At 42.5% G+C, this 27,403-nt stretch overlaps 1 protein-coding gene across 2 annotated transcripts in view; it reads right to left on the minus strand.

Annotated features, from left to right (window-relative positions):
• Window positions 1-27,403, minus strand: part of PDPK1 (3-phosphoinositide dependent protein kinase 1) — a 174,301-nt gene that overhangs the window by 76,406 nt on the left and 70,492 nt on the right. For both annotated transcript variants that reach the window (XM_075133342.1, XM_048866418.2), the window contains exons 6-13: window positions 21,345-21,442; window positions 18,815-18,890; window positions 17,066-17,134; window positions 16,340-16,436; window positions 15,374-15,547; window positions 4,078-4,292; window positions 3,229-3,286; window positions 69-221 (exon numbers count right to left, since the gene is read on the minus strand). In XM_075133342.1, the coding sequence (XP_074989443.1) occupies window positions 69-221; window positions 3,229-3,286; window positions 4,078-4,292; window positions 15,374-15,547; window positions 16,340-16,436; window positions 17,066-17,134; window positions 18,815-18,890; window positions 21,345-21,442 (940 nt within the window). The remainder of the gene's footprint in view (window positions 1-68; window positions 222-3,228; window positions 3,287-4,077; window positions 4,293-15,373; window positions 15,548-16,339; window positions 16,437-17,065; window positions 17,135-18,814; window positions 18,891-21,344; window positions 21,443-27,403) is intronic.

Raw genomic sequence — 27,403 nt, forward strand, 5'->3', positions numbered from 1 at the left:
AATTTGAAAGAAAATTGATTAAAATTATATTAAGACTTTTGGGAAAAAGCCTAAAGATAGTCACTTACTGTATGAACAAAAAAGGTCTTAAAATTCTTGGCTTCTGGTCGTAGCTCTAGTGACCATGGAATTTCTCCTTTCAGAACTTTGTTGACAGGATCCACATAATAGAGATGGGGCCCTTCAGTGAGCAATAATTGGCGCCGACGAGCAAACAATCCCTGACAAAGAGAACAGTAGCAGCAACAAAGTGTATCAAGGCAAAGGAAGAACTGAATATTACTATTAGATCTATTCTCTCAGAGCTGTGTGTTTTTTTTCTCACTTCCCCCTGCCTGAAAACCCTCTTAAAGCATGTGCTTAAGTCACAGTGATGTCAGTGGGCTCCAGCACTTGCTTATATGCTTTCCTGAATCACAGCCTTAATAAAGAGCAGCGAACAACTGCCTTCAGTATTTATCTGTCTTATCAGGAAGCTGTCAAATCCTTGTACGTGTACTGGCAGGCAGCACAATCACTATATAATGTATACATTCTAGTATTTGTGCTAATAAAACTAATATTTGTACTATAGATGGATAAAGTAATATGGGATGCTTATTCTCTCAGGGCACTGTTATGGAAACAGAGTTAATATAGATTGACTAATTTCACAGTTGGCCTTCTAGTAAGTTTCTGAATTTACTACAGTTTCAAAGTGTTAGAACATAAGAATGGCCATACAGGGTCAGACTAATGATCCATCTAGCCAAATATTCTGTCTGTGACGTGGTCAGTGCCAGTTGCTTTGGGCAGTTGAAAGTTTAGGGACATGTGGAGCATGGGGCTGCACCCCTGACCATCTTGGCCAATAGCTGTTGATGGACCTGTTCTCCACAAATTTATCTAATTCTCTTTTGAACCAATTTATACTTTTGGGCTTCACAACCTCCCCGGCAACGAGTTCCACAAGTTGACTGTGTGTTGTGTGAAGAAGCACTTTCTTATGTTTCTTTTAAACCTGCTGCCTATTAATTTTATCAGGTGACCCCTAGTCGTTGTGTTATATCATCACCCTAGCCCACGTGCTTGCTGACTCTCTCAAAGAATTCTAACAGATTGGTGAGGCATGATTTCCCTTTACAAAAGCCCTGTTGACTCTTCCCCAACATATTGTGTTCATGTGTGTGAGATAATTATGTATTTTTTTTTTACTATAGTTTCAACTAATTTGCCTCATACTGAAGTTAGGCCTGTAATTGCCAGGCTCGCCTTTGGAGCCTTTTATAAAAAAAACTCAGCGTTACATTACTTACCCTTGTTTGGTTTGTATGGTTTTTTTTTTTTTTTTTTTTTTTAAATATTACACACACACCCTTTTTAAACTAACATTTGGAAGGTAATACTGACAAGACACTTAGAAGTTTCTTTGTGGGACTGAGACTAAGTCCTGTACAAGTGAATATAAAGGTTTTAAAATAAGTTAAAAATAACTAGACTAAAACATCACTAACTTTACATGAAAAGTTTGCCCCTTCCTCACCTGTTCCCCTTCTTTTCCACTCTCCACTTTGTCTTTGCCTACATCATATGTAATTTGCATTGTAAGTAATTTGGGCAGGGACTGAGTCTGTCTGTGAAGCTCACATAGCACTGTATAAACAATTTCTGCTTCTTGACTATATTCTTGAATGCGTCTCAGTGCATTTCTGCTGTAGTGTCAATATAACCAGCATTTTAAATAGTTAACCTTGTGACACTGTATCCCGTGTTCTTCACAGTGATATTATTAGGATATGATTATGGCATAAAATACATTATAATTATGCAAGATAAGTCATGTGAGGTGTCATTGGAAAGGTTATGATTTACTGAATAAGATCATCATATTTGTGTGCATGTACCATTTTTGTATCTGAAGTTAAGAATATTGACTATGTATCTGTATTACAAATGTGTTTGCACCTGGGGAACGCGCACTAGACGAGATGGTTTCATTCTGAAAAGCTAGGTGGGGAAGGGCATTAGAGAAAACAATAGGCCTTAAAAAAAAAAAAAAGCTTATCTCCCACCTGGGGGCCTTCCTGAGGATACTGCAGACAGCCTCCAAGTCATGGCTGCTGACACACTACAGGGACATGTGACCAGGTCTCTTGGTGCTGGACTCCATCTTGGGATATCAGTATTTTTTCCACTGACTGGCATGGGAACCAAAGCATTGAAACAAAGGGTTCCCCCCATATGCAAAAGCTATACAAGGCAGGGGAGTGACATCTTGGCTCTTCACTGACTCCCCACCCAAAGAGACTCCTGGAAACACCTGAGGAACAAAGACTGAACTGAGGAAAGTGCTGGATCCAGGCTAAAGGGATTTTTAGCTTGTGAATGGAACACCTGGGGATTCCAAGCTGCAATCCAAGCGTAGCTTGCCCCTTAAGAATCTGCAGCCTGCTTGTATCATCACCCAGGGTGAGAATTTGCTATTCATATCCAATCTGTGTAGTATATTAAGCTTAGTTTGTGTGTTTTGTTTATTTGCTAAGTAATCTGCTTTGTGTAGATAGGAAATTCCCTAGCTGGAGCCTTCCCATGCAGGGCTGATCACAGCATCTGCATATAACTGCAGCTGGGTGTGTCCCTACCTGTATGTGTGCTGGTGAAAGTGCAGGCTGGTCACAGCAGTACAGTGTAAAGGGAACCCTCTACAGAGTAGCCCTAAGTTGGGAGGATAGAGGAAAGGAAAGTGGAGTTGCTCTTAGAATGAGAGACTGTTTCATTCTACCTCAGAAGGATTAAATACTACATTTAGGACAATAATGGCCTGTATTCTAGTTTCAGACATTAGCAGCCCAACAACACGCACAGCAAACATCCATATCAAGAACAACTGAAAACCGAGTGTCATGCTGGACTAATCAGATTGATAAAGGAGGAGAGAAGACATCTCCATTCACAGCTGATTACAAATTGGAAGCACCATCAGCTAATCTGACTGCAACTTTCGTCCAACCAAGACTGTACCATAATTTTTGTTTTAAAAAAGAAAGGATATTAAATTTGTGCAAAGCTGTTTGCTAGGAAATGTTATGACATCTTTTATAAAAGGAACGATAGATTTGGGACAGAACTAACAAATCTATACAAATCAGGGAACTCCAAAGACAGATTCCTTAGCAATACAGCTCTCAGAGGTGCAACTATAAGAACAAAGACATTTTACATCGTGTTAGATAGGATAATGAGACTTACCTTTCTTTTATCTACTGGACCCATTTTTAGTATTAAGTTGTTTTCTACAAACTGGTGCCTAACAAGAAAGAAAGAAAAAAAGAATTGTCATTACAGAAGCACCCCTCCCCCAGTAACCACAACTACCCTTGTTGTTTTCTTCTTTTTCTTTCAAATCTATCTGGGATATATCTAAAGATCCATTGCTTTGGAATCTTTAAAAAGTTCCCATCTCTCTCTATAGGTCTCCCCTCTCTGTTCCATGAGCCATGGCTATAACTTTAATTATTAGATGAATTTCAACCTCTTCTTTCCTACCCCAAAACTATTTGCTAGATATCAGTAGGTTATAATTTATTTGCAACTTAATTCCTGCTGTGACAAGATTGATGGATTGCACCTAACTGTTATTGATGGTATAATCTGAAGACAGTGGGGTTATGGAGGTGTAACTGAGCTTAATTTGGCTTGAAGAGCTTCTATTATTGGTGCCTATATATGAGAAGCAAAGAATCCTACTGTTTTTCAGACCCCAGATTGATTTTACAGGAGAAGCAGATAAAAAAAGCCTCTCTTTATTGGTTACCTGAGTTCATTTGATACGGAGTCCGAGAGAAAACACAACCCCACTGCCAGTATGTATGACACACACGTCATTTTCCAGATTATCATTGCACATTATTCTTAAAGTGGTACTAGCAAAAATCTTTAGTCAAGAAAAGCATAATTACTAATGAAATCATTAACTGTTCAGCTACTAGGATTCTGATAAAGATGAATATGAACCAAGGCAAGAATGGATGGTTTACTGTTTTGTAGATTCCTTATTACAGCACAAAAATCACAGATCAATCACTTTAAACATCTTACCATGGATTTCCACCAGCCTGTTTTGCCAGTAGTAGCCTCTTCTCATCTTCAGAAAACTGCAAGTCCAACTCAAAGGAATTATTGTCAAGATCGTGAATGTACTGTTCTATGTTCCCTGATATTTGTGGGTGACTTGTCTCTGGGGCAGACAGTGAATGGGAGGATGCCGAACCAGAAACTTGCATGCAACCAAACTGACTCAGGAGATTGTCGTACTACAGAAGGAAAAATTATTAAAACAAATTTTAGTCACTATTTTTAATAAAAAGCTATATTCAACATTTTTATATAAAACACTGAAAAGCTGCTTTTAATTCTAAAGTTTTACTGCTGATTAGCTACAATGACATGCTCTAAAAAAATATAACCAATAAATTACTTGGTTTGTAACAGCGAACACATCACTGTCACAAAGTTGAGTTAGAGATACCAGCATGTTAAGCAAAAGCTGTAAAACAAATCAGGTAATTTATTACTTGCATACACACACGACAGAAAGCCAGTCACATTTCGATGTCATACATTGTTTTTCCCACCACTAGCTTTTATGGTTGTGTTCTGTTTGTCACAATCTAATACAAATAATAATATTTAACTCTTGTATAGATTTTCATCCATAGATCTCAAAGTACTTTACAAAGCAGAATAAATATGAGGTCATCCACTTCAATTTTGATTTGTCTCCAGGAATGATTCTTCCATAATCTCTAAAACTATATCCATATCCAAACACATCTTATTAGGAATTTTCATTTGCCAGTTTCATCTCACTACTCCTAGTTATTTGGTCTTATTATTGGTTAGGCAGCATGCACCATAAGAGATGAGCTAAGAACACCCCATAAGATGTGTAACAACAGTTATGTTCTCTTGCATACCCTGGAACTCTTGGAGGTTCAAAGAGTAGAATCCACAACACTACTTAGGTGCTTACACAGATTTAGGTACCTAAATCCCATTTTTAGGTGCCTAGATTCCCCACTGTGATCCACAAAACTCCTACTGAATTCTGTTGGTACCTAAACTCACTTGGCGCCTAAGTTTGTGTCTTTAGGCATATGCACTGCTGCCTCACTCTAGGCGTTGGACACCCATCTCCCACCTGAGCCCCAGGGGAAGACAGGCCCTCAGATGCCTAACATGCCCAATTTGATAGCCACACTCAGAGGGTGCCTGCTGGATCACGTCCCCTAAAAAAAAAAAAAAAAGATTGAGGAGGCGGTTGGCTGCTGTTGCTGCCATGGCCCACCTCGTAACTTTTAGCCCAGTGATTACAGCACTTGCCTGGGATGTGGGAGACCCAGCTTCAATTTGGCTCTCTGCCAGAGCAGGAAAGGATTTAAACTATGGGATATTCTAATGTGGGGGCTCTCTCAGTCTCTCTTGTTGAAGCTTTGCCACTGTGGATAAAGAAAGTGATTGGAGCAGGGAGACTTGAACCAGGGTCTCCTGACCCCTGAACAAGTGCTCTGACCACTGGACTACAAAACCCTTCCTACACTCTCTCTCTCTGGCCCAAATGCTCTTTATCCACTGTGGACCATCTTAAACAGGAGAGACGGAGGTACTCTAACCAATGGGCTAAACATTATAAGGTAGGCAGTTGCGCCAGCACCTGCAAAACGGCTGATGGCAGTGGTTGCACGGAATGAGGCAGGTGCCTAAACCAGGAATCAGATTCCTGTTCATAGATCTCTAGCAGATCTAGGTGTCTCCCTGAAGCCTGGATGCAAGTGCCTGTCTCTGAGAAAGGGAAGGCGCTTAGAACAACGGCCTCTCCCACTGGCTAGACCAGGCAAGGAGCTGCCTAGTGCGCTGATTTTTGTCGATTCCATTTCAAGGTGTCTCCCTCTCCCCGTTCATTGTATAGGGAATTTAGGCACCTAACTCTACTGTGTGGATCAGAGTGTTGTTTCTGTGATTTTCTAAGAGCCCAATTATTAGGCACCATGATGCTCATCATAGTAATGCCTAAATCCCTTTGTGGATTTCACCCACTGTCTTTTGATGCGCCTGCTGCGCAGCGTCCACACCACTCCTCATACAGTGGCATGTCTAAGCCTGTAATTTCAATCCAATCTGCTTTCAGTAAACATCTCACACCCTGTCTACTAGTAAAAGGTCAAAAGTTCCACAAGTGGGGAGCACAATGAGAAAGCTTTGGAAGGAATTCCAATGACACAATGGATCAATCAATAACTTCTGTTTGGAGATTCAGAAGGAACAAGGAAACTATGATAACATCTTAGAAATAAAGGGACCCACCCATTCAATGCCATAAACTTCTCAAGAGAGACAAGCTGGGTGAGGTAATACCTTTTATTAGACCAACTTCTGTTGGTGAGAGAGAAAAGCTTAACTTTCAAGGGACGGGAGAGCTCCTCCTCAGGTCTGGGCTCTGTGTAGCTCAAAAGCAGGTCTCTCTCTCACCAACAGAAGTGAGCCCAATAAAAGATACTACCTCACCCGCCTTGTCTCTACTATCCTGGGGCCAACAGGGCTACAACAACACAGCATAAAACCTCAAGAAAGATTAATGTGCTTTTACTGATTGCTACTAACTCCTGCACATTTCTGAGGACTCAACTGAATGCATTTGAATTGCTGTTTATAAGCAAATGTCACCAATATATGGAAATTGCATTAGTTCCTCAACTCCTAATGATTGCAGGCAAGGTTTGCACTTGTTTAACAGAAATAGGTGAGTTCATGTGAAAATTGGAGGTTACACTAATTAGAGAAACTATTAATCCTAGGAGTAGAAGGGTTAATCTTACTGACCTTTCTCCTTGTCTTAGAATACAGTTTCTCAAGTAAACAGGTACCATTCTTAAAGAAGCAAAAATCCCATTTTTTTTCCTGGTGAACTCTGAACACCCCTTAATTGGTAGTGAATCTTTTTAATGCTGATTTCCTGTTATCTCTTGCAAAAAGTGGTCTCTCTGCAGTGTGACAAACTTCAGCCTATTCTTGTTTCTGGGGTCTTTTCTTTATTAAGTCAGTTGCCCTGGTGTTATCAGGGATATCTTCACAGCAAGTGAAAGGGAACTGATTTTACATTTTGGTGTGTTTTTGACTAAAAAAATTGTTATATGTAGATAATCTACTGTTATCTTAGTAAAATCTTGCAAGTAGGTATAGATATTACTCTGTCCCCTGATAGAACTGTTTATTGAACTTCCTCTAAACAAGGCACCCTGAAGAGTTACTATCTCACCTGGTTTAGTTTTAGATTGGAAGACTTAACTTATTGCTGAGATAATGATGTTGCTAGAATAGTTTGGTTTCTTTGCATACAAAGCAAGGAACTAAAACAGGTACAGTCTGGGAGCACATATAATTCCGTAATCAAGTTAATGATAGAAAAGTAAAAGAGGTATCATCCAATGTTCCCTCTAATTTTTTCCACCCATGTACAGAATACATTTTGTTATGTGCTCTGAGGTAATGTGCGGCTGTGCGCCACCAGTAGAACAGAAAACTTTTTTATTTTTTATTTTTATATTTTTTAAATAAAGTTACCAATAGGGATAATAACTTCAGACAGGACAGGTTAGGCATTGTAGAACTCACTACTCAAAGAATTAAATTTAAGTGCAAGAGAGCAATAAAAATTATGAAATGCATAGACCAGTCCAAAAACCTCAAACAACAGCACTTTGAAAGAATAAAATCACAGAGAATATTTGTGCCTTGCAGGAAGTACCAAGAAGTACCACCACCACAAGTATGTCTGTCTGTCTGTGAAGTTTGAGAGAGACGCCATGCGCTGTCTCTTTAAGGCTCTCACTAACCAGAAGGCTGGTTCAGACCTCAGAGCTGCTTGAGTCCTGAGCCCTGTCCTCTCTCACCTGCTCTGTGGAGATCAGGTACAGGGGCTGGGGGAGGGGGACACTGACATCAGCACCCCCACTCTGCACAGCTTGCAGGAGGGTCCTGGGAGCAGCTGCAGGAGGGAGGGGCACCTGAACACATGCTGTGTGGCTCTGCTGATCAAGTGCTGTCTTGGGAGTCCACCTGACCGCACAGCTTAGAGGGAACACAGATGTCATCTGATTTGTAAAATATCTACAAAATCATGATTTCAATTATGTCACCCTCTGCAGCATGCCGGGGGGGGACTCTCTGCCCTCTCAGCTCCAGGTCTTCTGGCTCAGGGGCATGGAATAAAGATTTGGCTGCTTTGGAGAGGCACTTTCTGTGCCCTCAATGGCTGGAGGAGCTCACTCTCCCCACCCCCAGAGGAGCCCTGCACCCGCACTGATTGGGGGGGCCGTGCCTGGCTTGCCCCCATCTCTTGCGCACGCCTCTGCTCTATCTCGTGGAAATGTTGATAATACGTCATTGGAAATGGGTCGAGTTGGGTATAATTCAAAAGCCCTTTCCTCCCACAAACACAATAGTACCAAACATGACAAACCTAGAAGAATCATGTAGACATATATTTCAGAGAACACTTAAATATCAACATTTTTTCCAATTATACTTTAACACCGGCATGACAAACATGCAGCCCTCACCAAGTTAAATTCTAGCCCTCAACTGACTGTAATGCGATATCAGGTTAAGCTCAGAACAGGACACCCGAGTAATTTGTTTAATGTTACAGATTACTATAAATGGAAGGAGTGCTTCCAGTCCATTTGCTATCATTGTCAAAAACGCAGTTCAGTGGTATTGATCATTAGCTTTGTTTATTATACCAAAAGGGTTGTAATGCAGCACTGGTTAAGACATCAGCATCTAGTCAGAAATTACTAGAATCCATGCACAAACAGTATGCACAGTTACATAACATAATTAATTACAATCCCAAAGTAATGTATTACAAAGTCCTTGTTTTTACAATCATTTTTAGGCATCAATGGGGAGATGAAGGGTACTGTAGCCCATAGGGCTAGCTTGCTTGCTTACATATCTTTTCTTATGGATCTGTTTGTTTTATTATAAGATATATAGATTTGTACTAGAGTATTTCTGGCATCTCTGGGCTGTTCTCTCTCTCTCTGTGTCTAGAGATTACCTATATCATTTGTGACACAACATCTTCTAGTCCCTGTACAATCACAGGTTTCAGAGGGATAGCCATGTTAGTCTACATCAGCAAAAACAACAAGGAGTCCTTGTGGCACATTAGAGTAACACATTTATTTGGGCATAAGCTTTCATGGGCTAGAACCCACTTCATCATCAGATGCATGGAATGGAAAATGCATCTGAAGTGGGTTCTAGCCCATGAAAGCTTATGCCCAAATAAATGTGTTACTCTAAGGTGCCATAAGGACTCCTCGTTATTTTTGTACAATCACAGTCTCCAAAGGCACTTCCTCTTCTCTATCTAAGGCGGACTCTGATGGAGGAGAGGGTCTCTTCCCCCCAGTCACCTCCTCTAAGAGCACGCTTGACTCAACCTCCTGCTCTGCCACTCTGGGACCTCTCTCTTCTGTTTGCAGACTGCTTGTAGCGACTTTCCTGATAACTTTCTCTTTTGACTCGCCCTAAAAGTCTCAGTCTCTGACTCTGCTCCTGAAGATACTATGTCAGCCCGAGCTAATTCTCTCCTCCTACTTCTAGTAATTGGCCCTGCAGGTGGGTCTATCTCCTATGGTTCAACCATACCAATGGGGATGGGAACCGATGCTGTCTCCTATCTCTGACAATCTTTGTCACCATCTGCAGCTCTTTATTTGCTCTCTCTCTCAAGGAGTTCTTAGCAGCGGGCATTTCTGTAGCCCTCTTATACTTCAGCGCTGTTGCTGTGTGCCAATTTGCCTTATCTCTAACACACTGCAAATCCAACTCCCTGGTTCGATCCACCAACTTACCATGGTTTGATTTATAGCTGTCCAGCGATCTTAGGCTGGCAGCCAGTCACTCCTGCCAACAGCAAGTTTTCTCGCCTGAGCCCTGTGCATAAGGCTGACTCCATTCTAACTTTTTCCTCACACTCCTGGCCCTTTTGGAAAAGTACTACTCATTCCTCTGAAGCTACACATGTAGCTGAGTTTTTTACCCCTGAATAGCATTTCTTCACAGAATGCACAGTCAACCTGTGGAACTCTTTGCCAGAGGATGTTGTGAAGGCCAAGATTATAACAGGGTTCAAAAAAGAACTAGATAAATTCATGGAGGATAGGTCCATCAATGGCTATTAGCCAGGATGTGCAGGGATGGTGCTCCTAGACTTTTTGCCAGAAGCTGGGAATGGGCAACAGGGGATGGATCACTTGGTGATTATCTGTTCTGTTCATTCCTTCTGGGGCACCCGGCATTGGCCACTGTTGGAAGACAAGATACTGGGCTAGATGGACTTTTGTTTTGACCCATTATGACTATTCTTGTGATCTATGTTTGGGAATCCCCAGTGGTTGAATGTGTGCTGTAGGACTCTTGTCTAACTAGCACGGTGGTCTTCTGAGAATCTCCTGTGCAATGAGTCTGCCGTGGTGTTCTGGTCTCCAGGTGGGTATGTGGTTGAGATGTCATCGTTGTGTTGGATAACTGGTGTACAATCCAGCACAAGTTTAGTGCTTTTGAGCATAGGCATTGTGACCTCACTCCCCCGTGTCTGTTGATGGGAAACATGCAGGCGATGTTGTCCGTCATTACTCTCATGGTCCTTCGTCTGATCAATGATAGAAAGAGTTGGCACGTGTTGCAGACTGCCCATAGTTCTAGCAGGTTGATGTGCAATGTGGATTCTGATGGGGACCATCTGCTCTGCACCATGTGGGTCTGTAGATGTGCTCCCCAACCAATTAGGGAGGCATCGGTTGGCAGTATCAAGAACGGTGTGGGTTGGAGAAAGGGTACCCCGCCCATCCACACATTTTGGGGTTGTGTACACCAGTCTAATGAGGACTTGATCTTGACTGGTATAGATAGGAGTTTGTTTAGGCTGTGTCTGTGGGGTATGTACGCTGTCCGTAGCATGCCTGGAGACCGTGCATGTGTAATCTGGTGTGTTTTACCACAAACATGGCTGCTGCCATATGGCCAAGCAGTTGTAAGCACATTCTGGCAAAGATCTGTAGGCTGGTTTTCATGGTGGAGATGAGACTATGGCTGAAAATCTGTGAGCTGGGAGGAAGGCTCGGGCTCGTTTAGCATCCAGCTGGGCCCCAATAAATTTCAGATGCTGTATTGGCGTCAATACTGATTTTTGTATGTTTATCTGGTGGTCTAGGTTCGAGAACAGGTCCATAATTTTTCTTATGGCTTCAACAGAGTCAATTCTGGTCAGAGCTTTGAGGAGGCAGCCATCCATGTATGAGAATATTACAATTCCTTGTTTGCCCACGTGTGCTGTCACCACCTCAAGGACTTTGGAAAATAGTTTGGACACTGTAGAAAGGCCAAAGGGTAGAACCTTGCATTGGCAATGGTAGGACCCCAGGACGAATCTGAGGAATCACCTGGGGGAAGTGTTTATGGTGATATGGAAGCACACATCTTGGAGGTCGAGGGCCAAGAAACCATCCTGTTCCAGTGCTGGGATAATTGTTCATAGTATGACCATCCCGAAGTGTTGTAGTTTGACGAACTTGTTGAGGTTCCTCAAGTCTAGGATATATCTCCACTTGCCGGATTTCTTTTGGATAAGAAAATAGTGGGAATAAAAACCTCTCTCTCTGTGCTGGAAAGGGACCAGTTCTACAGATCCCAGTCACAAAAGGTGGTTTGTTTCTTCTTGTAGAAGGTGTTTGTAAGAAGAGGGACGGGAGGGGGCTAGGTGAATGGGAGAGAGAGGGAATGGAATAGAGTACTTTTTGTTGAAGATTTTTAAGACCCACTTGTCTGAGGTGATTTGTTGCCATGATGGGTAGAAAGGGGCCAAGTGGTTGCCAAATTGATGTGCTATTAAAGATGGTTGCACCAACTGGACCAAAGGGAGGCACCTCGGGACTTCAACCAAAGTTTAAAAATTGTTGTTTTGAGGTGGATGTGTCAGGCGTAGCCCCTTGTGCTGGTATCTGCCTGCTCTTAGGAGGATGCCTCTGTCACCTGCATTTTGTGTCACAACCGCCGCTGAGGAGTGAAATGTGTGGAGTGCAAAACCTTGGGTAGGCTGGTATCTACCCAGTCTTCTCTTTGGTGCTGGCTTATATATGTGGAGTGAATGGAGTGTAGCTCTGGAGTCCTTTACAAAACGTAGGGACTCGTCCGTGAGCTCAGCGAAGAGTTTATATCCTTCAAAGGGTAGATCCTTGACAGTGGTCTGCACCTCTCTGGAGAGCCCGGAGAGATGAAGCCATGATTCTCATCTCATCACAACCGATGTTGCAATAGTGCGAGCAGCTGTGTCTGCAGAGTCCAGAGAGGTTTGCAGTGCATACAAGCCAGAAGTTGTCCTGTCACACCAGTGCCTGGAACTGCTCCTTTTCGTCGTCTGGGAGGTGTGGACAGAATTCCTGGAATTTGGAATAGTTTGCGATTATATTCGGCTAGAAGTGCCTCATAGTTAGTGATACTGAACTAGAGTATATCTGAAGAATATGCTTTACAACCAAAAAGAGGCCTAACCTCTTCCAGGCCCTGTTACAGGGGGTTATTCTAGAGTGATGTCGTCACCCCTTCTTTCGTACCGAATTGACAACAAGGGAGTTTGGAGTAGGGTGGGGGAAAAAAATTCCATGTCCTTAGTGAGGACACAGTATTTCTTGTCCACTTGCTTGTAGTTGGATATTGACACTGGGGTCTGCCAGATCGTTTTGGCGGGGTCCAATGGGGACTCATTGATCGGGAGTGCTATCTTTGAGAGCAACAGCACAAGTTGCTTGACAACTTCTTCAGAGGGATCTGAAGAAAATCCACAATCCTGTGGAACAGTTCTTGGAACAGTTTAAAATCATCCACCGATGCTGGAGGTGGTGGCATGATGCCTTCATTGGGGGACAATGAGAAGTGGATTGGTGGTGTAACCTCTTCCTCAGTTTCTTACTCCTGCACCTCTACTGCTTCTGGTTCAGAGTCAGGCAGTCTAGAGACTGATGAAGATGGAGAATGTAGTCGTCTCTGTCTCTGGTCTGTTGACAATTTGGGAAAATGCACCATACATGCAGCCCAGAGGGCCCAACAGGGCAAATGTGAGGAAACTGGCATATAGGGTTTCATCCATGGAGGCTCATACCAGAAACCTGGTTCGCTGCTAGACTCCTTTTGACATGGTCTCCCATAGTATTCTTGCTAACAAGTTAAAGAAGTATGGGTTGGATGAATGGACAATAAGGTGGATAGAAAGCTGGCTAGATTGTCGGGCTCAACGGGTAGTGATCAATGGCTCCATGTCTAGCTGGCAGCCTGTATCAAGTGGAGTGCCCCAAGGGTCGGTCCTCGGGCCGGTTTTGTTCAATATCTTAAAATAAATGATCTGGAGGATGGTGTGGATTGCACCCTCAGCAAGTTTGCAGATGACACTAAACTGGAAGGAGAGGTAGATACGCTGGAGGGTAGGGATAGAATACAGAGGGACCTAGACAAATTGGAGGATTGGGCCAAAAGAAATCTGATGAGGTTCAACAAGGACAAGTGCAGAGTCCTGCACTTAGGATGGAAGAATCCCATGCACCGCTGCAGACTAGGGACCGAATGGCTCGGCAGCAGTTCTGCAGAATAGGACCTAGGGGTTACAGTGGACGAGAAGCTGGATATGAGTCAACAGTGTACCCTTGTTGCCAAGAAGGCCAATGGCATTTTGGGATGTATACGTAGGGGCATTGCCAGCAGATGGAGGGACGTGATCGTTCCCCTCTATTCGACATTGGTGAGGCCTCATCTGGAGTACTGTGTCCAGTTTTGGGCCCCACACTACAGGAAGGATGTGGAAAAATTGGAAAGTGTCCAGCGGAGGGCAACAAAAATGATTAGGGGACTGGAACACATGACTTATGAGGAGAGGCTGAGGGAACTGGGATTGTTTAGTCTGCGGAAGAGAAGAATGAGGGGGGGATTTGATAGCTGCTTTCAACTACCTGAAAGGGGGTTCCAAAGAGGATGGATCTAGACTGTTCTCAGTGGTAGCAGATGACAGAACGAGGAGTAATGGTCTCAAGTTGCAGTGGGGGAGGTTTAGATTGGATATTAGGAAAAACTTTTTCACTAGGAGGGTGGTGAAACACTGGAATGCGTTACCTAGGGAGGTGGTGGATTCTCCTTCCTTAGATATTTTTAAGGTCAGGCTTGACAAAGCCCTGGCTGGGATGATTTAGTTGGGGATTCGTCCTGCTTTGAGCAGGGGGTTGGACTAGATGACCTCCTGAGGTCCCTTCCAACCCTGATATTCTATGATTCCAGGTATCGAGGATGAGAAGATGATTCTCTGTGTGGATGCCCTTGATATGACGGTGGAGTGTGCAATGCAATGGAGTACTCCTCTTCTTCCTCCTCGCTAGAGAAGAGCGGTGCAGTCCTCAGTGGTGAAGGGGAGTAGTGTTGTGTCTCCAGAGAAGAGGCATGAGCTGCAGGAAGCTTGTTATGGAGAAGAGGCAACTCAGGTGTGAGAGATAAACAGGTCCCGTGGGTATCAAAACTCCTGTGGTAGCTGCAGGAGCATCCTCAGCATCAGTGGCTGCGTAGAAACTGGGGGCACTGTCGTTGCCAAGTGTATTCTCTTAAGTGGCCAGCAGATGGTGCCGAAGGTCATGTTGGTGCAGAGGACTTCATCAGTGCTGAGGGCTTGGTCGATGCCAAAGCACTCAGTTATTTTAGTTGAGGTGGTCAGCACCGATTTCAAAATTCTTGCACTGTCCTTCTTGGGTCCAAACGACAGCGTTTCTGTCTGTGGTCCTTGGACCTCCCCTTAGCACCGATACTGGAGGTGCGCTGATGGATGTTGGAGCGAAGTCTCACCCCTGAAGATGTTGAGTCTACTGACCTTGCAGGGGATGCCTTTCTCTGAGGCAGCTCCTTAGAGGGTGAACTAGTGGCCCATTTCTTTTCATCTGGGTGAAAAAGAATAGACTTTCTCTTGGTGGTATGTGGCGAATGAGGGTTGGCTGATGATCATGCTGATGGCGATTGCCACGTGAGAGGCATCGGGGCCAGGGTCTGAGGTTGGCCAGAGAGAGCTCTCCATTAGTAAAAAAGTTTTAGCCTCTGGACTGAGCCTTCAATTTGAAGCAGTGAGTACACTTTTGCGAGATGTATCTCTCATGAGACAGTATATGCACCGTGAGTGACCGTCACTCACGGGGATGGCCTCATGACAGAATAGTTTTAATAAAAATATTATCTTGGCAAGAATTAATCTGCTGTATGTAAAGGTCTCAAGTTGCAATATAGCACAACTGACACTTACATTTCCATAACAATCCTCATCGTCTTCGGACATAGCGGGTAAATATGCTGTGAGCTTTGGGGGTATCTGATGATGCAGATTCTCCCATGTAATGGATTCAAAGAATGGATGAGCCTTAAGAGGTCCATACCCTCCCATTTCTTCACAGCCTAATCTCTTTGTAGCATCCAGAACCTGGACAAGTTAAAATGAAGTTAGTACTTCTTTAAAATAATAGAAAGTAGTTTAAAAACAAATTTTAACTTTATAACAGCACAATGGCAATCCCTTCTGTGTTTTAACAGGCACATTAACATGCTGAACCCTGTGACTGTTAGTCTGGCCAGCTTTAACAAATATGCACCGACTAAAATGGTAAATATTTTCTGCAGGTTCATTTCACTCTTGCTTCTAATCCTCATTGATAAGACTGCACTTTTTTAATCCTCACACTTTAAACATCTTACCATAATTCTATAGCAGGTATACTTACAATGGTGTGCGATATGGGTTAAGTACTCTGAAATGCAATGCAAATTAACTCTAATTTTACCAATAACGAAGCTAGTTCTGTCTAATAACTAAAGAGAGATGTTTTCAGACAAATAGTTTCTCTCTTGGCAAATTGTATGATGCATTAAGAGTATAAAAAGTCTGTAAATTTGTGCTATAAGTCTGATGTATTGTTTTGTGTGATTATCTAGAATAATTTGTTTCAACTTGACTAATAGATGTGTTCCCCGTACACACACTTTCTTCACAATTCAGAAGAAAGTAAATTTAAAATGCTGTTTAGTAACCGATGCTTACTTTCAATATGACAAGTTTTCTCCCTATATGGCCAAGAACTTTAGGTTTCTTGTTAGTTTAAAGGGGGTTTGAGAGTTTATAGTTAGTTTGGATACAAATGTAGGAAAACTTCATACATTCAGCACGTTATGCAGTTCCTATGTAATTTATTCATCTGACAATATAATGAATATTTACCAAAAGCTTTTCCACAAGGTCTTTTGCCTTGGGGAAGAATTTTTCTGGGAAGTCATATTCCAACTTAATTATCTTCTGAAATATAAGATATTCATTGCTGCAAGAAAACAAGTATAATATTTAGTCATCAGATGTTACCTAGGATACTTTTATCCTGGCATTACACAAGCCAAATAGTATAAAGATTTTTTTTTTTTTAAATCCATTATTCTTTAAATGTTTAGGGCCAGATTCCAGCCTGCCCCTGTGAGGATGCTCAAAGACGACCAGAGGGAGAGCACAAGAAGCTTTCTCTCACCTTAACAGCCCTGAGCAAGGGATAGACAAAATTCATAAAGGGAGAATAATTCCCTACTTTTTATACCCATTTGGGTACTAGATGCCTGAATGGGGGCAGGAATGCAGAAGTGAGCACAACTGACTCAGTATAGAGATGGGAGTGTGCTATATCTTCTTCATGGATTTGGTAGCCACCATGGTGATGCGAACTGCATGGGAGCCCCTGGAGAATTTTGACTAGCTCCTGGGGACTCCTGGCTGCAGCAAGAGCACAATCTAGCCCAAAATCATTAAAGTAGTAGATATATTGAACAATGGTTGAAATCATTAATGAAAACATTCAGGGAATACTGTAGTTAATTTCCCTTGAAAACTGCAATTTAGTGAAAACTGAAACAAAAAACAAAACTGTAGTTTACATACAAGATATGATTTGAAGTCTCTTACCCAGCTCTAAATGGTGGCAATCCGGCTACAAGCTGGTATATTATACATCCAAGAGCCCAGAGGTCAGAACTTTAAAGGAAGGGGGAAAAAGAGGAAAAAAAAAACAAACCAAAAAACCACATACTAGTTACTGTCCTCGTACAGTAAGCCTGTATAATTTAAGTTAGACAGCATTTCTTATTCTCAACTTCTACCAGTCAGGATACCAGTAACACATACAGCCAATGGAACAGACTTGAATTCAGCACGATCCACACACTCTTCTTACTACATTATTTGGCAAGAAAAGCAGCTAACAAAACTGGCTATAAAGAAAAGTTGTAGCTATACTCTGACAAAGGAATATATATGACAAAGGAAAACAGTAACCACTTCATAGTACATAACCCAAGTATACATCTAAGCTTGCTTGTTCCTAAAACACTGCCAGACAGCATACCTGACAGATCAACCAAAGGAACAGGAAAGCAACTACTGTTACAATCTAAGGCACTGATTTGGATACAGCTGTGTGTGCTCCTCAAGAACTACTTCCCGCTTCCCCATGTCTTTAGACAAAACTCCTACAATCACAAAACAAATCTTTCATTGAAGACTTTCATTTATGTCCAAAAGGTTAATGAGACTAAACAGCATTTGAGGCACTTTTTAGAAGAATCACTCTGTAGCAAGATCTTTTTGATATGCTGGCTTGAAAAGCTGATTAATCACTTTACCGCAACATACATTGCGCCTACTTTGGTGAAAGACTTAGCATTAGCCCTATCCTGAAAAAGAAAAGTTATCTAAAGAGCCTACCCCAACTCAGAAAATACAAGCTCCTTGTAAAGACAGAGAGGATAATGAAAAGGAGTACTTGTGGCACCTTAGAGACTAACCAATTTATTTGAGCATAAGCTTTTGTGAACTAAGCTGGATAATGTCACTTCTAAAAGGAGATGGGTAACCTTCTAAAAAGTCCTTCACTAACCAAACTCTCTAAAGCAGTAAATACAGAAGGTATAATACTTAGCTGCATTATTTTAAAGCTGTAATATATACCTATTTCTAATCACTAATTTTCTGTTGTGGTGAGAGAATAGCCACATATCACAGGCTAAAACTGACTATGCAGGGTGGACAGAGACCAAGCTGCATGGGATTCCTATGTGAAAAAGATCTTAAGGGTGAAGCTGTGAGAGACGCAAAGCTATCTCCTGGACTATACAAGAGCTCATGTGGAGCTCAGTGAAAACACAAGTGGACTGAAGGACCAGACCTGTGGACTAAATAACTTAACTGCAAGGGGGGGGTGGGGAGTCATGACTCTCCTACCTATAGAAAAGGCAAAACATTTTGTTGAATTTACAACAGAAGTTGCTCATGTTGGAGCTGACTTATGTTCAAAATGGACTGAGAAAGGGTGGTGGCTCTTTGGATGCAAGACCATGTCTAAAACTTTTTGGTTTATTATTATATTTTCAGGACGTATAGCCTTTTCACCATCAACTTCCTTCTCACTACAGTACTGAGGTTGTGTCATAAGTCACTATGTCTGTAGAACCCAGAACTCATGAGCAATCCAGTAAGCCAGTGCTCACACATGGAATAACATTTGCCAAAAAGGAAATGTATTTTGATTTAAAATAACCAAGAGATGCTAAAGCAACATTTTGTAAAAGTAGAAGATATTTTAAATAAATATTTTAAAAGAGGAAAAAATTGTAAGCTAAGTCCATAAAATTCTCTACAAACACAAAGACTACTTACCTTTTGCAGGCAGATTTTTCTGTCAATAATTCCGGAGAAACGTATTGCGCTGTCCCTACAAATGAGTTTGCTCGTGCTGGGAGAAAAGGGAAAGAGATAAGTAAACCCTTAGTTAGATAAACCAAAATTTTATCTATTGAATAGTATGTAAGGCTACAGAACCCACCCAAATTCTGTGTCTACAGTAAATACTTTTTTTTGGATAGGCAATTACAAAAATTTTTCCCTCCACTTTTATTCTTGGTAGAGGGTAGGCAAATAGGCATTTTGACTGGGCTAGCAGATTTTAACAGTTTTGCCAGACTGTGCTACAGGATATTACAGTTCAAATATGTTGGAGTTATCACATCTCTTAAAAAGGAGCTCATTCAGCTTGTGTTCTGTTACTTTGTGTTTCCTGCCTCTTCCCAGTGCCTAGCACTTTATAAGCTACACTCCTGGCACCCAGCATAGTATACAGCACACCTGCTGGGCTCCTCTGATGTTGCTAGCTTGTGCTGCACCTAATCCATTGCTTCACTCGTAGCACATACATCACTCGCCAGAAAACAAACCTGTTGGATGAACGGCAAGACTGTCTGGTGTCACTGGAGGGCATATATTGTGGTGGCATCAGGCCACCAAGATTTGCATTGAGGGAGGAAGAGAAAGTGCTACAGGAAGCAAAGAACCCCATTCCATTTACATTTAGCAACTCTTGACAGTAATTTGGAGAATCTTGGCCCTGAACATACAATACTTGGGAATTACTCCTTTCTGCCCCCTCCTCTCTGAGGAGTACTAAACAAGCCATGAGCATAAGTTCAAATAGTTACTCAAAATTCTTCCTCAGGACAGTGCCTTGTTATAGTCAGTACTATATTCTATAAAAAGAAAAGGAGTACTTGTGGCACCTTAGAGACTATATTCTATGTTCCTTTACCTAAATTAAGGATGTATATTGCATAAAAAGACACATGATGGCTTTGTGTTCACCTCATGCTATTCTTACTTTTCAGTTTATTGAAGAGCAAGGCAAATCAGCAAGTTGTTACAATGCACAGCAGTTTCAAGGCAACCTTTAAGATGGTTATTTATTAATAACTCTTATCCAAGTCTTTCTTTTTGTTGATAAATTGTATAGTCAATTGCTTGACCACATTTTAGTTTATTATGAAATATATTCAAGAGACCAAATAATTAATGTCAGTCAGGTTTTTTGCTGTGACACAATAAAAATATAGTATAGTAAAAAGTTTTATATGATACCAGTCTCCAGGAAGCAGTCTCATACAGCGTTGTTACGTTCACCTTAAACAGAAGGTGTGCTCCCAAAGTTACGCCCCTAAAACCATCTTTTTATACCCTACTTATTTACAAATACAAGGTATTATGTACATCACAAACTAAATTTAACCAATCAGCTTTCTACCTGATTTTTCTGGTAGTATGGTGTACCTCTTATCTTTCTGTTCTAAACACAGGCATTTGAAATACCAAGAGTGTGACAGCACCTCCTAGGTTTGTACTAGGATACAACAATCCTATATCTTATCCTCTTCCTTTGGGACATTCCAATACTGGCCTGTGAGAGTAACTCTGTACCTGCTCGGTAAAAAAAAAAAAATCATAGGAAAGTTGTCAGGATCAGGACAAACAAGACAGGAGGTACACCATACTACCAGAAAAACAAGGCAGAAAGCTGATTGGTTAAATGTAGTTTGTAACAATGTACATGGTACCTTGTACTTGTAACAGATAGGGTATAAAAAGTATAGAGTTATATAGGTAACTATATATACACTACACTACACTACACACACACACGCCAGCCACCATAAATTGGTCAACATTTCCTTGTCTGAAATGTTTAAAAACACACTACAGTACAATCTCACAGGCCCTGCCATTACACAGAAGATTGTTTTTAAGAAAAACTATTACAAATTAAATCCCCAAATGGTGGACGTTTCCCAGTATGTTATCTCAGTATCACAGTAGTCATCAGCAAAAGCCAGCTTAATGCTAGTTATATTGTTTTAAAAATACCAAAACAAGACCTCAGGAAGTTTAAATACCCTGTGTTTTCAGTAATAATCTACCATCAATTGCACCAAAATATCTGCCTCTCTCTCACATTTTAATTTAAGTCACTGCCATGGGAGACATCCTAGCATATATAATCAGAAAAGACAAGAGGTTTTTCTTGTCAGACAGCCAGAAGGATATACTGTTTCTTTTCTTCAGAAACACAGAATAAATAATTAAGCTCCCTTTCCTATATTTTAAACTGGAGAGAAAATTGGCTTTATTCAAAACAAACTCTACCAGTTCTAAATCCACACTTTATGAGCCGATCCACCCAAGCAGAAGTTTAAAGTCAGAATTGTTTTAGGACAACAAAACTATATCTCGACTATGGTATAGTCACATGCAGTGTTCAAAGTCAAGGATAGTTTAACTGAAATTCAAGAGATTTACATTTTAGGGAACTACTTTTTCTTGAGTAGTTCACTGGGATACAGGATCAGAGATATGAACAATTGCATACCTTGTCTACTATCTGCAGATAATACTTTTGCTGTTCCAAAGTCTGTTATTTGAATGTGCATCTCTTCATTTAGCAAAATGTTCTCTGGCTTAAGGTCCCTGAAAAAGGTGGAGTCTCAAATTTAAAATTAAACATGTGAAAACCAGATATCACATTTCAATTCTGAAGCTAACAATATCCTTAACATGAATTCTGCAGGTCATAGCACTATATATACAAAGCTTTGTACATATAAATTAATCCATCAAGAAACCACAGGAATTGTGTAAATACTATTGTGGCAATTTTTATTTGACCTGGGGGAATCAACATTTAGAGTGGGGATAGCAGATTTCATAAAGCCCACGAATTTTTCCAATCCTTCTAAAAGTTAAAAGGAGTTAATCACAAAATGGAGGTCAACATGCATCTCACTTGTTCAAAAAAATCTACCAAAAAGAGTAGGACAATTGTAAATCTTACATTTAAAGAACATATGAGACTGATATGGTAATACAGATGTGAAATTTACACTACTTGACTAGAACACAAAACATCACTAAGTATGAAATATCATTGGCCCAAGAATGATCATCCCACAAAACTGAATGAATGGGACAAATGAAAACTATACTAAGGCCATAATTGTGCAAACTTCACACATGGACTTCTGCAGGCCTCCAGTTGTGATAAAAAACAAGACCATGTCAACCAACCAACACCTAGCTGCTGCAGGATTCTGTAGTTAAAACTTAAAGTGGTTCTACTTAAGAGTGAACATGAAAAACAGCACTGTAGGGTTTCACACTTATTGTGTCATTGTTGTATCAAAATTTTCCCAGTTTACAAGAGTTTTTGTTTTTTTTTAAAAAGCAAGCGTTCTTCTAAGTGCTAGCCCTGAAAACTAAGACTGAGATCTGAAAGTCAAGCTGGGGTCTTTCTGGCTCGTGCTTCATCAGTAAAAACTTTGCAAGTTCAATGCTGCTTTCAGTAACCCTTGTGCAATATGATTTTCCTCAGATCATGTGCCAGTTAGGTCTGTGCAACAAAATGATTTTTAATGGCAGATTTCAACCAAAGAGCAGAATTTGGTGGCAATGCAACTGCGTAATTCTGTTAATGACGCATAAACCAGAAGGTAGGCCAGTTCATTCCCGCACAGCCATTTCAACTCTGCAGAGCTGACAGCAGTGAAAACTGATTGAATACACACAGGAAACAGATCTGCTGAAAAAGTAAGGTTACTTATGTTACAGCAACTCAAGTTATTCGAGATGTCTTTGTCCATACAAATCCCACTGTTTGTGTAGGCCTCTCCATACATGCAAGTCCAGAATCTTTTAGCTAGCAGTGGCCACTGGAAGATTGGCATTAGGGTGTGCAGGGCACATGTACGTCTTTTCCCCCACTTACAAGTGCATAAAGGGTGGAGCAGTCCCAACTACCACTCAGTTCCTTCAGTAATATTGATATCTAGGAGGACAACTCTGTTAGTAGGGAAGGATGGCAGGTCATAGGATCCATATGGACGAAAGCATCTTGAAGAAATTTCTCACCTTGTGCAATAATGATGGTTCTTCAAGATGTGTCCCCCTATGGGGGCACCACCATAGGTGTGTGTGCATCCCTGCACTGCTGATCGGAGAACTTCAGTAACAGTGTCCATTAGAATCATAGAATATCAGGGTTGGAAGGGACCTCAGGAGTTCATCTAGTCCAACCCCCTGCTCAAAGCAGGGCCAATCCCCAACTAAATCATCCCAGCCAGGGCTTTGTCAAGCCTGACCTTAAAAACTTAAGGAGGGAGATTCCCCACCTCCCTAGGTAACGCATTCCAGTGTTTCACCACCCTCCTAATTTTTCCTAATAAAAAAAAGCTTTTCCTAAACCTTTTCCAACCTAAACCTCCTCCACTGCAACTTGAGACTATTACTCCTTGTTCCGTCATCTGCTACCACTGAGAACAGTCTAGATCCATCCTCTTTGGAAACCCCCTTTCAGGTAGTTGAAAGCAGCTATCAAATCCCCCCTCATTCTTCTCTTCCGCAGACTAAACAATCCCAGTTCCCTCAGCCTCTCCTCATAAGTCATGTGTTCCAGTCCCCTAATATTTTTGTTGCCCTCCGCTCGATGTTTTCCGATTTTTCCCACATCCTTCTTGTAGTGTGGGGCCCAAAACTGGACACAGTACTCCAGATGAGGCCTCACCAATGTCGAATAGAGGGGAACGGTCATGTCCCTCGATCTGCTGGCAATGCCCCTACTTATACATCCCAAAATGCCATTGGCCTTCTTGGCAACAAGGGCACACTGTTGACTCATATCCAGCTTCTCGTCCACTGTAACCCCTAGGTCCATTTCTGCAGAACTGCTGCCTAGCCATTCGGTCCCTAGTCTGTAGCGGTGCATGGGATTCTTCCGTCTTAAGTGCAGGACTCTGCACTTGTCCTTGTTGAACCTCATCAGATTTCTATTGGCCCAATCCTCTAATTTGTCTAGGTCCCTCTGTATCCTATCCCTACCCTCCAGCATATCTACCTGAATATGCACTCTCTCTCCTTGTGCTGTGCCATGAGGCTTGTCAGCATGCGTGGGCTAACCCCTGTCTGTTCCTTCTCTACCGCAAGAACTCTAAAGTAGAGGGTAGGAGGGTGAGTTGTGGAGCACCTATAGGGGCATGCATCTCAAAGAGCCACCGTTACTGCATGTAATAGGGCCCCCTTTGCTCCTGCCTCTGCTCTGTTCCAAAAACCACTCAGAGACCTTCTGGCTCAGCAATCACCAGTGCAGTTTATTTACAGGGTGCAATTCCCACCACCTTCTCAACACATACAGCTTGGGGGTTTCAGTCTGAAGGACTTTCCAGCCTCTGCAGCCAGGAGAGAAGAGCTACCACTCTCCTTCTACTCTCTGCCTTCCCCCTTTGTCTGCCCCCCGGCTTCCTTCCTCTGAGGCTTTTATGGAGCCCCAGACTAATTAGGCTGGCAGCCACTTCCCTTTTGTCAATCAGGTTCAGGTTTCTCTAGTCAGCTCCAATTTCCTTAACTGGACCTGGCGTGACATAGGGCTGGCTCAGGTGTTCCTGCCCAGCACCCTGCCACACTGCACAAAGTGAGTAACTTCCTCTTATGCTTCGAGTAGTGTCCCTATGGGTGCTCTACTGTCAGTGACAGCGACGTCTAGCTGAAGATGGCACTGAAGGTGGAGTCCCCAGTAATTGCATAGTGTTCTGCGAAAGTGTGGACTGACGCCCATGTTGCCACTCTACATATCTCTGAGATAGACTTGGTGGAGTGTGCATGAATAGTCTGGAGGGGTCACAATGCGAACTTGGTAACACTGTCTGATGCAATTCAAGACTCACTTGGAGCGCCTTTGGGCTAATATTGCGGAGACCGTGGATCTTTTCACGATGGAGAGGAAAAGCCTAGGGGACGTCTTGAAGGCCTTCATCCTATGCAAGTAGAAGGCCAGGGCTCTCCTGACATCTAGAGCATGTAATATAGCCTCCCTCCTGTCCTGGTGAGCCTTGAAGTAGAAGACTGGAAGGTGAATCAATTGATTTATGTGAAACAGAGATATTACCTTTGGGATGAATTTTGGATGTGGCCTGAGTGTAACCTTGTTCAGAAAAAAAAACAAACACTGTGTGGGGGGTTGAGCCGTCAGAGCTGCTCTCTCTCCCATTCTCTTGACTGAGATAATTGCTACCAGGAAGGCCATTTTCATTGATAGGTGCATCAACAAACAGATGGCCATGGGTTCAAAAGGAGGCCTAGTCAGTTCTTTCAACACCAGGTTTAGGTCCCACATAGGGATAGGAAGCGGAGGCTGTGGGACAAGATTTACTATACCTCTAAGAAACCCTTTAGTAGTTAAGTCTGACAGCACTGAGTAGCCCTCTACAGGTTGGTAGAAAGTTGTTATAGCCACTAAGTGACCCCGAAGAGGGCTTAGAGATAGTCCTGACCATTTTAGGGTCAAAGCATAGTCTAGGATATGCGGAAGAGTTGTAAATGTTGGGGAGATTTATTAGTACTTGCACCAAACCTGAAACCTGGACCATTTCTGCAGGTAAGTATGTCATGTCGAGGACTTCCTATTGTGTAACAGTACCTCTTGTACCTCCCTTGAACAGAAGCTTTCTCGGTGTTGGAACCAAGCAGAAGCCATGCCTTGATGCAGAGAATCCCCAAGTTTGGATGTTGGGTACATCCTCCATTCTGCAAGAGGAGGTGTGGGATGGCCATAAGAGGAATCAGCAGGAACACCATGAGCTGTACCAGGTCTGTCTCGGCCAAGTAGGAGTAATCAAAATGACACCATCCCTTTTTTATTTTCAGCAGGACCTTCAAAGGCAGGGGAAATAGAGGAAAGGCAGAGAGAAGGTCCTTGTTCCAGGGGAGGAGGAGAGCATCACCCAGGGAGTGCTGTCCCATCCCCGTTCTGGAGCAGTAGCGTGGACATTTCTTGTTCAGGCAAGTGGCAAAAGGTCTGTGGATGGCGTCCCCCATCGTCTGAATAGGCTGTGAAGCATTGTCAGATGTATCTCCCTCTCATGGTCGTGTGGGAATTTGCAACTGAGATTGTTCGCTACTGAGTTTTGTGCACCTGGGAGGTAAGCCATACACAGTGTAACATTGTGGGAGATGCACCATCACTTCTGCGCATAGGGAGGGTGACTGGTTTCCCTCACCAATTGATGTAGTACATATAGGCTATGTTGCCTGTTAGAATCTTTGTGCGAGATCCTGTGATCAGCAGGAGGAAATGGGCGCAGGCGTTCCTGACTGCTCTTAGCTCGAGGAGATTGACATGAAGGGATATCTCCGCCAGCGACCATTTGCCTTGTGTTGTGAGGCTCTTTAGATGTGCACCCCACCCTATGAATGAGGCACCAACAGTGAGGAACAATGATGGTGACGTCTGGTAGAAGGGAACCCCTTTGCAAATGTTGGCTGGGTCCTTCCACCAGTCTAAGCAGTTTTTGACCCTGGTGGGTGGTGACAGGGATTTGTCCAGCCTGTCCTTGTTTGATCTGTAAACCAAGCTGACTCACATTTGGAGGCATCACATGTGAAGCATGGCATGTAGTATTACCGCCATGCATGCTGCCATATGCCCCAAGAGTTGGAGGCAGAGCCTGGCTGGTATTTGTGGGCTGTTTGAACAGCGTCTATGAGAGTTACTAAGGATAGGAACCTGTGTTGAAGGAAGAGGGCTTTGGCCTTTAACGAATTACTGTCAGCCCCTATGAATTTCAGGTGTTGAGGTGGAGTGACTGTTGACTTTTGGTGTTGATCTGTAGACCCAGTTCCGTAAACAAGTGTACTGTAGCTTCATTGACTTGGTGAGCCTCTTGGAGACATCAGGCTCTGAGGAGGCAATTGTCCAGTTAAGAGTAGATCATTATCCCTTGAGAACGTAAACAAGCAACCACTGAGAGAACATTTAAAATACTTTTGGGGTCGATTATAGCCCAAAGGTTAGCACTCTATACTGGTAATGGTCATGTCCCAGAGTCAACTGGAGAAAACATCTCTGAGCCAGTAGGACTAAGATATTAAAATAGGTGTCCTGGCGGTCGAGTGCCAACAACCAAACAGTCTCCCTGTTCCAACCTTGTAATGATTGTTGATAGAGTGACCATCTTGAATTTTTGAGCCTTGAAAAAATTTTGAGAGCCCAGAGGATTAATATGGGTTTCCAGCCTCCCTTCCTTTTGGGTATTAGGAAATAACGAGAGTAGAACTTTTTGCCTCGTAGATGTCAAGGTACTGGTTCTATGGCTCCTAACTGGAGGAGGCAATCTATGTTTAGTCGTAGTAAACTCTCATGAGACGGGTCCCTGAAGAGGGATGTGGAAGGTGTTGTGGAGAGTGTAGGGAGGTAAAATGGATCGAAGTACCCAGTTTGAAGGATCTGTAGGACCCATTGATCTGTTATGCATTCCCAGGCACTTTGGAATGTTGCCAGATCGGTGGCCAAATGGTTGTGGAATGATGGTCAGCTGTGTCAATCAGGGGAGAGAGAGTGGTCTAAAGGCATCTGAAGTGCTTATCTGCTAGAAGGATTGCCTC

Source organism: Caretta caretta, chromosome 10 (genome assembly GCF_965140235.1).
Source record: "Caretta caretta isolate rCarCar2 chromosome 10, rCarCar1.hap1, whole genome shotgun sequence".
NCBI classification, from domain to species: Eukaryota; Metazoa; Chordata; order Testudines; family Cheloniidae; genus Caretta; species Caretta caretta.